Source organism: Silurus aristotelis (assembly GCF_946808225.1).
Source record: "Silurus aristotelis genome assembly, chromosome: 15".
Lineage (NCBI taxonomy): Eukaryota > Metazoa > Chordata > Actinopteri > Siluriformes > Siluridae > Silurus > Silurus aristotelis.
The window spans coordinates 23,979,369-23,989,880 of NC_139588.1; the positions used below are offsets into that span (position 1 = coordinate 23,979,369).

The window sequence follows — 10,512 nt, forward strand, 5'->3', positions numbered from 1 at the left end:
GGTCCGTGTCCAAAAGTACCGTACTTCACCCTTAAATAGTGCGTATGTGTACACACACACACACACACACACACACACACACACACACACACACACACACACACACACACCCACACACACACCCACACACACACACACACACACACACACCCCTGTGAGTGAAGTCTCGGTTTGTTGCACCCTGAGCCGTACGCTGTAGAACCAAGTCTGTGCTGTGTTTGTATATAGTGTGTGTGTGTGTGTGTGTGTGTGTGTGTGTGTGTGTGTGTGTGTGTGTGTGTATAAGAGACACGCCCACTGAGCATCATGGGAGTGGTCTGTCCCACTCGATAACACTGGTGTGGGCGGAGAGAGTGGCTCAGGCTCCACCCTCGTCCCAGTCTAAAGGCTCTCGAAAGCGTCTATTTCTTATAGAACGTTAATCGCGGTCGGGTTCGGGGGCGGGGCCAGGGCCGGCCTGTTCGGGCTGAGGGGCAGGTCTGGGCGGGGCGGCCGGCGCTCGGGGGACGGGCTGGTGCTGCCTCTGTCTGTACGCGATGACGGTACCGAGGAGCAGAGCGATTACGGTCATGAGGTACAGATCCCACTCCGGACCCAGCAGCTGGTCCAGATCCACCTGAGAGAGAAGCTCCTTCAGCTGGGAGGGGGCAGAGATAGCTGAGTCGTTACATCAATATCATTAAAACAGGAGTCTGTCTCGTTCTTTAATGAGGATGTGGAGATGTTTCTACAACATCCCCTGTGTGTGTGTGTGTGTGTGTGTGTGTGTGTGTGTGTGTGTGTGTGTCTTACGTTCAGCTCCTGGAGGTACTGCAGTGTGTAGACGAGTCCCAGTTTGCACAGGGCGAGGAACACGGGGACCTGGGCGTCAGGACTCGCCTCTGCAGCCATGTCATAGAAACGTTTAGCCAGGTGGATGTCCTGCATGAGGAGAGAGTAGTGAGCACAACGAGAAACACTGGTCCAACACACAGCCAGGAACCGAGGAACTATGAGAGCTTAGATTTTCACCACACAGCACTTTTAGTACACTCCCCAATCAGCATGTGGAAAGTGAGGGGGCACGTGAAAGGTGCATGTGAGAGGTGAGGGGGCAGGAGTGTGTGTGTGTGTGTGTGAGATTAGTGTGTACCTGTTTGATGCCGAGACCCTTCTCGTGCATGTACCCGAGGTTAAACATGGCCTGAGCGCTGTGCTGCTGCTCGGACGCCAACCTGTAGTGAATCACCGCCGTCTCGTAATCCACATCCGTACCGTAACCATAGAAATGATAATCACCCAGTTTAATTCTGGCCACTGTGTAACCTGTACACACACACACACACACACACACAAGTAACTGAAGTGTATATCATCTTCTTCTTCCGGCTGCTCCCATTAGGGGTCGCCACAGCGGATCATCCGTCTCCATACCACCCTGTCCTCTACATCTGCCTCCATCACACCAACTACCTGCATGTCTTCCCTCACCACATCCATGAACCTCCTCCTTGGCCTTCCTCTTTTCCTCCTACCTGGTGGCTCCATCCTCAGCATTCTTCCACCAATTCATGTCCTCCTCTGCACATGTCCAAACCATCTCGATCTCGCCTCCCTCACCTTGTCACCAAAACATCCTACATGTGCTGTCCCTCTAATAAACTCATTTCTAATCTTGTCCATTGTCCTCACTCCCAACGAAAACATCAACATCTTCAGCTCTGCTACCTCCAGCTCCACCTCCTGTCTTTTTACTCAATGCCACTGTCTCTAATCCATACAACTTTGCAGGTCTCACCACAGTCCTATAAACTTTCCCTTTCATTCTTGCAGATACCCTACTATCACAAATCACTCCTGCTATCACTCTTCTCCACCCACTCCACCCTGCCTGCACTCTTTTCTTTACTTCTCTAACACACTCTCCATTACTTTGCACTGTTGACCCCAGGTACCTGAACTCCTCCACCTTTTCCAGCTTTTCTCCCTGCAACCGCATCACTCCACTGCTCTCCCTCTCATTCACACACATGTACTCGGTCTCACTCCTACTGACTCTCATTCCCCTTCTCTCCAGCGCATATCTCCACCTCTCCAGGATCTTCTCAACCTGCTCTCTACTCTCACCACAAATCACAATATCATCCGCAAACATCATAGTCCAGGGAGACTCCTGTCTGACCTCGTCCGTCAACCTGTCCATCACCACTGCAAACAGGAAAGGGCTCAGGGCCGATCCTTGGTGCAGTCCAACCTTCACCCTGAACCAGTCTGTCGTACCTACTGCACACTTCACTGCCGTCACACTGTCCTCATACATGTCCTGCACCACCCTCACATACTTCTCTGACACACCTGACTTCCTCATACAATACCACAACTCCTCTCTTGGCACCCTGTCGTACGCTTTCTCTAAATCCACAAATACACAATGCAATTCCTTCTGTCCTTCTCTATACTTCTCCATCAACATCCTCAAAGCAAATAATGCGTCTGTGGTGCTCTTCCTCAGGCATAAAACCATACTGTTGCTCACAGATGGTCACCTCTTCTCTCAGCCTGGCTTCCACTACTCTTTCCCATAACTTCATGGTGTGACTGATCAACTTAATTCCCCTGTAGTTACTGCAAGACTGCACGTCTCCTTTATGCTTAAAGATCAGTACCAGCACACTTCTCCATTCCTCAGGCATCTTCTCACCTTCCAAAATCCTGTTAAACAATCTGGTCAAAAACTCCACTGCCATCTCTCCTAAACATCTCCACGCTTCTACTGGTATTTCATCTGGTATAACCGACTTTCCATTCTTCATCCTCTTAATCGCTGCTCTCACTTCCTCCTTACTAATCCTATCTACATCCTGCTTCACCAACTCTACATCGTCCAACGTTCTCTCTCTCTGATTTTCCTCATTCATCAGCTGCTCAAAATACTCCCTCCATCTTCTCAACACACTCTCCTCACTAGTCAACACAGTTCCCTCTCCATCCTTTATTGCTCTAACTTGCAGCACATCCTTCCCAGCTCGTTTCCATTGCCTAGCCAATGGGTATAAATCCTTTTCTGCTGTCTTAGTGTCCAACCTCTCATACAGCTCCTCATATGCCTTTTCCTTGGCTTTCGCCACATCCCTCTTTACCTGCTGCTGCATCTCCTTGTACTCCTGCCTACTTTTCTCATCACTCTGTCGATCCCACTTCTGTTTTGCCAACCTCTTTCTCCTTATGCTCTCCTGCACTTCCTCATTCCACCACCACGTCTCCTTGTCTTGCTTTCTATTTCCAGATGTCACACCAAGTACTTTTCTAGCTGCCTCCCTCATCACTCCTGCAGTAGTTGCACCAATCATCCAAAACCTCTTCAACACCACTGAGCCCCTGTCTGACCTCTTCCCTGAACCTCACACTACACTCTTCCTCCTTAAGTTTCCACCATCTTATTCTTCTTTCAGTCTTCACTCTCATCCTCTTCTTCTTCACCTCCAAAACCATCCTACAGACCACCATCCGATGCTGTCTAGCTACACTGTCCCCTGCCAACACCTTACAGTTTCCAATCTCCTTAAGGTTGCATCTCCTGCATAGCACATAATCCACCTGTGTGCACCTTCCTCCACTCTTATACGTCACCCTATGATCCTCCTTCTTCTTAAAATAAGTGTTCACCACTGCCATTTCCATCCTTTTCGCAAAATCTACCACCATCTGCCCTTCCACATTCCTCTCCTTAAAACCATACCTACCCATCACCTCCTCATCACCTCTGTTCCCTCCACCTACATGCCCATTAAAGTCTGCCCCAATCACCAATCGTTCTTTCCTAGGTACACCATCTACCACTTCATCTAATTTACTCCAGAATTTTTCCTTCTCCTCCATCTCACAGCCCACTTGTGGAGCATAGGCACTGATGACATTTATCATCATCCCTTCAACTTCCAGCTTCACGATCATCACCCTATCAGAAACTCTCTTCACCTCCACTACACTCTTACTGTACGCTTCCTTCAGAATCACCCCTACACCATTTCTCTTTTCATCCACACCATGATAAAACAGTTTAAACCCACCTCCAATGTTCCTGGCCTTACTCCCTTTCCACTTGGTCTCCTGAACACACAGCATATCTACCTTTCTCCTCTCCATCATATCAGCTACCTCTCCCCCTTTACCCGTCATAGTACCAACATTTAAAGTACCAACCCAAACCTCCACTCTCCTACACTGCTCCTTTTCCTGCCATCTCTGTAGACGTCTTCCTCCTCTCCTTCTCCTCCTTCAGCCAACAGTAGCCCAATTTCCACCAGTACCCTGTCGGCTAACGATTCCTGTGGCGGCCGTTGTTAACCCGGGCCTCGACCGATACGGTATGAAATTCTCATTTGTGAATTGGAGTGTATATATTCTCTGAAATTATAAATCTATACCCTGAAATTTTCCCTAACATCTCCAGGCTGCATAAATATCTACCCTATCAAGAACCAGTCTTCTGGAACATGTCTATCAGCTCCACACATCATCTTGCCTTGGAGATTTGTCTCCATCCATCGCAACCTCAACCATGAACAAGTTTCCCCATTCTGCTAGGTGGCGCTACCACCACCATGTTTTACTTCACAGCAGGAACTCCGTTCTCACACTAACACACAGGAGTCAAGGCTATATTTCTTCTCACCACTTTTCCAGAACTTGTTTGTCCTGGAATCAGCTTCTCCCTCTCTATCTGAGATCTCCATCTCCTTTACCGTTCTCGTCACAGTAAACATGATTAAACTGAAGCTCCAGGTGCTTCATGATGCTGTGTGTTCAGGTGTGTTCTCTAACAAACTCTGGGTTTCTCCAGGAATGAAAAGTATGCATTTCATTTCATATTTGGAAAAACTTTCACAAAAAAAAAAAAAAAAAAAAAATCCTTCTTTCTTTTTCACAGATTCATGACCTTTTTAAATGAGGGTTAAATGTAAAAGGTGAAAACATGTACTTTCTGTAGTGAACATATTCACTGTGAAGGTTCTGACCTTGTGCAGCTGCTCGGGTCCAGTGAAGAAGCGCGCGAGGATAGGTTTCATTATCACTGAAGATCAGAGACTGCTCTGTAACACAGACAGACACGCAGACAGAGGGACAGACACGCAGACAGAGGGACAGACACGCAGACAGAGAGACAGACACGCAGACAGAGGGACAGACACGCAGACAGAGGGACAGACACGCAGACAGAGGGACAGACACGCAGACAGAGGGACAGACACGCAGACAGAGAGACAGACACGCAGACACAGAGACAGACACGCAGACACAGAGACAGACACGCAGACATTTACACAGACAGACAAACACACATGCAGTCAGACTTAAGCATTAGTCCAGTACCAGTACCAGTACCAGTATGCACATTATATGCCAATGAGAGCGTCTCTGTGTGTCTGTGATCAATTCTAGATTGTGATTTGGTTCTGTTAATAATAAATGCAATAGTTTCTTAAAATATTTAATCCAAAATGACTTCATCTGTTAAATTACACTACACACAGTGTACATTTTATTTAGCAAAAAAAATAAATATTTCTTTCTTTTTTTATTAAATTACTATGATATTTAAGTAAACAACAACTACTACTATAAATAATAATGATGTAAAACTCGAGATTCTTTCACATGGGGATAAAAATATACAGTAATGTGATGTAAACATGTCTGTAAGTGTGAGGGCTCTGGCGCCCCCTTGTGTTGGTCCCATGACTCACTCTGGTCGAGGATGAAGGCTACGTTACTCTGTGCCACCTCGTAGCCCTGTTCAGCCAGGAGCATATACTGAACCAGAGCAGAGTCCATGTCTCCTTCCTTAAAGCTGCCGTAAGCGTTCATTAGCCTCTCCGACCACCGGCCGCGCTCACACACATTCTTGAACAACTACACACACACACAAAATGAGATATTGTGATTTACGAATAAAACACAGCAGACGAGTGTGTAGGATATAAACATCACCTCTACAGCCATGTGACAGGAGCGCATCACTCCGGTTCCTGTAGCGTGCATCTGAGCCAGGTTATAGAAGGCCAGGATGTGACCTGCCTGAGACGCCAGGTTGAAGAACTTCAGAGCTTGTTTATAGTCACGCTTTACTCCGATACCGTCTGGGAGGTAACACACACACAGCATCATTTTGATATTTTCATGGACAACAAGCAATTTTGAGAAAACTAACTCGAACCGGTTTCTGTCTCTTAGTTCAGGTGAATGAAAATTAAATTCCACAGTATCCGAAGACGTCCTGTACAATTGTATGTCACCAACATTTTGCTGAACAATATGAAAAACCACATATGGATGGAAAAGTCAAATGTTCCAATACTAATGTATTCACTGGAGTATTTATGAATCCATACTGATGGTTTTTCCGGGTTGCTTTATACAGTCCGAGAGCGGCCTCTAGAGGTGAATCATTGACACCGCATGCTGTTTGTTTGAAGTGTCTTTTTTTCCCTTCATTTTGGATGAAACTGTTTTTATTTATTTGGATTGTTATCCTTTGTTGCACAATTTCATGATTCAATTGTTATTTTTTGTAATAAAGTACAGTCCCATTTCACTTAGTGTTATATTTGTTCTTTTTTATCCAGTATCCATTTTAAAAACTATTGGTTGATTAATTGGTTATCAGCAAGTATGAGCCAACCCAGCTCTCTGTATCTGTGAGAAACAAACATTAATGAGATATTTAATACTAAAGAAGAATAAATTAGTATATTTATAATCATTAGGATCATTACACTGATTGTGTGATTGGGACATTTTGAATTAAGGAGTAGTACCAGGGTCTAATACTGAACCAACAACTCAGTGATATCCTGATTCCAAACTTCCCCTCACTCAAACACACACACACACACACACACACACACACACACACACACACACACACACACACACACACACACACACACACACACACACTCACTCACTCACTCACTCACTCACTCACTCACTCACTCACTCACTCACTCACTCACTCACTCACTCACTCACTCACTCACTCACTCACTCACTCACTCACTCACTCACTCACTCACTCACTCACTCACTCACTCACTCACTCACTCACTCACTCACTCACTCACTCACTCACTCACTCACTCACTCACTCACTCACTCACTCACTCACTCACTCACTCACTCACTCACTCACTCACTCACTCACTCACTCACTCACTCACTCACTCACTCACTCACTCACTCACTCACTCACTCACTCACTCACTCACTCACTCACTCACTCACTCACTCACTCACTCACTCACTCACTCACTCACTCACTCACTCACTCACTCACTCACTCACTCACTCACTCACTCACTCACTCACTCACTCACTCACTCACTCACTCACTCACTCACTCACTCACTCACTCACTCACTGTAGTACATAGTTCCCAGCTGCAGCTGTCCATCCACCCAGCCCTGCTCTGCAGCCTTCTGGAAGTATTTGAGAGCCAGCTCATAGTTCTGCAATAAAAACAAGCAGCAAAACATAAATGACCATACACAAACTAAATTAATTATTTATATTCATTTGCATTTATTACTTATCACATTGATATAATTGTTTACTTTTATTTAAGCTGCTCTTCTATAATGAATAGAAACTTTACTGTACATCAAATCATTTCATGAATAATAATAATATTTTCCAAATTGAATAATAATAATAATAATAATAATAATAATAGGCTCATTCTCACTCCTGAATGAAAATATATTCTGTTAGCAAAGTATTGTAGGTGTCTGTATTTTATTAATTAAATAATAATAAATAGTTATATAAGTCCCTATGTATGAGATGTTTTTCTGAACTGTAATAAATGAATAAAGCTCACCACAGGAACACCTCTGCCGTACAGGTAGGCCATGCCGAGTCCGCTCTGACCCACAGGGTTCCCCTGTCAACACAGCAAACACTGTCATGAAGCTACAAACAGTGATCATACAGGGGGAGAACATTACCCAGGGTTACAACCAGGGTTCTTGTTAAAACCCACCTGCTCTGAAGCCTTCTTAAAATAATGCAGTGCCGTCTCATTGTTTTGTGGTAAATACTCACTGCCCTCTGAGTACATCTGTAACACACACACACACTTGTACAAGACTGAAGGGAAGCATTTGTGATTCACTCTCTCTCGCTCACACACACACACACACTTGTACAAGACTGAAGGGAAGCATTTGTGACTCACTCTCGCTCACACACACACACACACACACACACACACACACACACACACACACACACACACACACACACACACACACACACACACACACACACACACACACACACACACACACACCGTGTATTTACCTTTCCGAGGAAGGCCATTGCATGTGTGTTTCCAGCATTAGCAGCCTGGTTAAAGTACTCATACGCTCTCTGAGGAAAAAAGAACCAACAGCATTGAATTTACATGAGACAAATCACTGACCTGAGAAGAGACTAGTACAGGGGTACAGAGGCCAGCGCAAGAGGTACAGAGGCCAGTACAAGGGTACCGAGGTCAGCGCAGGGGTACAGAGGCCAGCGCAAGGGGTACAGAGGCCAGTACAAGGGTACCGAGGTCAGCGCAGGGGTACAGAGGTCAGCGCAGGGGTACAGAGGCCAGCGCAAGAGGTACAGAGGCCAGTACAAGGGTACCGAGGTCAGCGCAGGGGTACAGAGGCCAGTGCGTGGGTAAAGTGGTTGGGGTAAGAAGAAGAGGAATTATTTCTCACATATACATTACAGAACAGTTAAATTATTTTCTTCGCATATCCTAGCTTTTTCGGAAGAGTGCAGAGCGCAGGGTCAGCCCCGATACAGTGCCCCTGGAGCACATAGGGTTAAGGGCTTTGCTCAAGGGCCCAAGAGTGGCAGGTTGCCAATACCTGGGCTTAAACCCCGGACCTTCCGATTAGTAACACAGCACCTTAACACTGAGCCACCACTACCTTTATGAGCAAGGAGACTCCAAGGGGTAAAGAGGTTTATAAAGGGGTAAAGTGATGCACAGAGAGGTTAGGGGGTTTAAAGGGGGTAAAGAGGTTAATAAGGGGGTAAAGTGATGCACAGAGAAGTAAAGAGGTTTATAAAGGGGTAAAGTGATGCACAGAGAGGTTAGGGGGTTTAAAGGGGGTAAAGAGGTTAATAAGGGGGTAAAGTGATGCACAGAGAAGTTAAGAGGTTTATAAAGGGGTAAAGTGATGCACAGAGAGGTAAACTGATACCTGATGATTCTGCTCCACTCCTCGACCTCCATGTAAATGTAACTGACCCAAACCCACCTACAGGAGAGAAAAACTAAATCAAAATATGACTATATTTATTCAATGAGTAACACATCCAGCACTGCTTTATTCTTCTCTCTCTCACACACACACACACACACACACACACACACACACACACACACACACACACTATAATATAATATAATATAATATAATATAATATAATATAATATAATATAATATAATATAATATAATATAATATAATATAATATAATGCAAAAAAACATGGAAGAAATCATTCAGAGATATCAGGCTCAACTATTTCTTACACACATACATATTCATATAATGGAGAATGTAACACTGCTTATTCCTCAGTAGGGACTTTATTGAGGAGAAACAGAGTTAAGAGAGGTGTCAGTGTCAGTACCTGAGCCTGGACATCTCCCTTTTCAGCCAGGAACTGGTAGTACTGGATCAGATCCTCCTCCAGCATACCACTGGGGGAACCGGGGTTCTCCAACTCGTCTAGCAGTCGGATCCTCTGCACTGCACTGCCTCCAGTCAGGGACACGTCACTGGCCACTGACAAACAATAACAATCATCATCATCATCATCATCATCATCCAAAATACGGAGCTGAAGTTTCTGTGGCACGGGATCTTTACCGTGACTTGCCACCAGTCTGTAGTGAGTGAGAGCGGACTCGCAGCTCTGAGGAACACCTACACCTCCCCAGTACCTGTAACCCTACACACACACACACACACACACACACACACACACACACACACACACACACACACACAAACTTAACAAGTAATATTAACAAACTTGAAAAAAAATAAACATTGTAATCACTGTAATCTTTTGTACCAGGATCATGTGAGCCACTAGGTTTCCTCCCAGAGCTCCAAATGTGTAGTACACTAATGCCTGTGTTTAACACACACACACACACACACACACACACACACACACACACACACACACACACACACACACACACACACACACACACACACACACACACACACACACAAACACTGTCAGTGACAGAAACACAAACCAACACTAACACATTACAATTACTGAGGAGGACCTACTTTTGCTTGGCTGGAGTTTACTCCTAATCCAGCTGCGTAGATAAACCCCAGAGCCTGGTGAACAGAAGATCGAATAAAGACCATAAGGATCAGACAAAAGGGATCAGGCAACAGAGATCAGACCTCGAGGATCAGACCACAGGGGACAGACCTCGAGGATCA

At 45.4% G+C, this 10,512-nt stretch overlaps 1 protein-coding gene across 4 annotated transcripts in view; it reads right to left on the reverse strand.

Moving 5' to 3' along the window:
* Positions 1–232: 232 nt before the first annotated feature.
* The window catches only part of sel1l (SEL1L adaptor subunit of SYVN1 ubiquitin ligase), a 13,689-nt gene continuing 3,409 nt past the window's right edge, over positions 233–10,512 (reverse strand). For all 4 annotated transcript variants that reach the window (XM_083561798.1, XM_083561799.1, XM_083561800.1 and 1 more), the window contains 15 exons: positions 10,351–10,404; positions 10,121–10,180; positions 9,913–9,994; positions 9,674–9,828; positions 9,240–9,296; positions 8,341–8,409; positions 8,021–8,098; positions 7,859–7,921; positions 7,400–7,487; positions 5,971–6,119; positions 5,727–5,892; positions 4,998–5,072; positions 1,133–1,305; positions 793–921; positions 233–637 (listed from right to left, as the gene is read on the reverse strand). In XM_083561798.1, the coding sequence (XP_083417924.1) occupies positions 419–637; positions 793–921; positions 1,133–1,305; positions 4,998–5,072; positions 5,727–5,892; positions 5,971–6,119; positions 7,400–7,487; positions 7,859–7,921; positions 8,021–8,098; positions 8,341–8,409; positions 9,240–9,296; positions 9,674–9,828; positions 9,913–9,994; positions 10,121–10,180; positions 10,351–10,404 (1,617 nt within the window). In that variant the 3' untranslated portion in view covers positions 233–418. The remainder of the gene's footprint in view (positions 638–792; positions 922–1,132; positions 1,306–4,997; positions 5,073–5,726; positions 5,893–5,970; positions 6,120–7,399; positions 7,488–7,858; positions 7,922–8,020; positions 8,099–8,340; positions 8,410–9,239; positions 9,297–9,673; positions 9,829–9,912; positions 9,995–10,120; positions 10,181–10,350; positions 10,405–10,512) is intronic.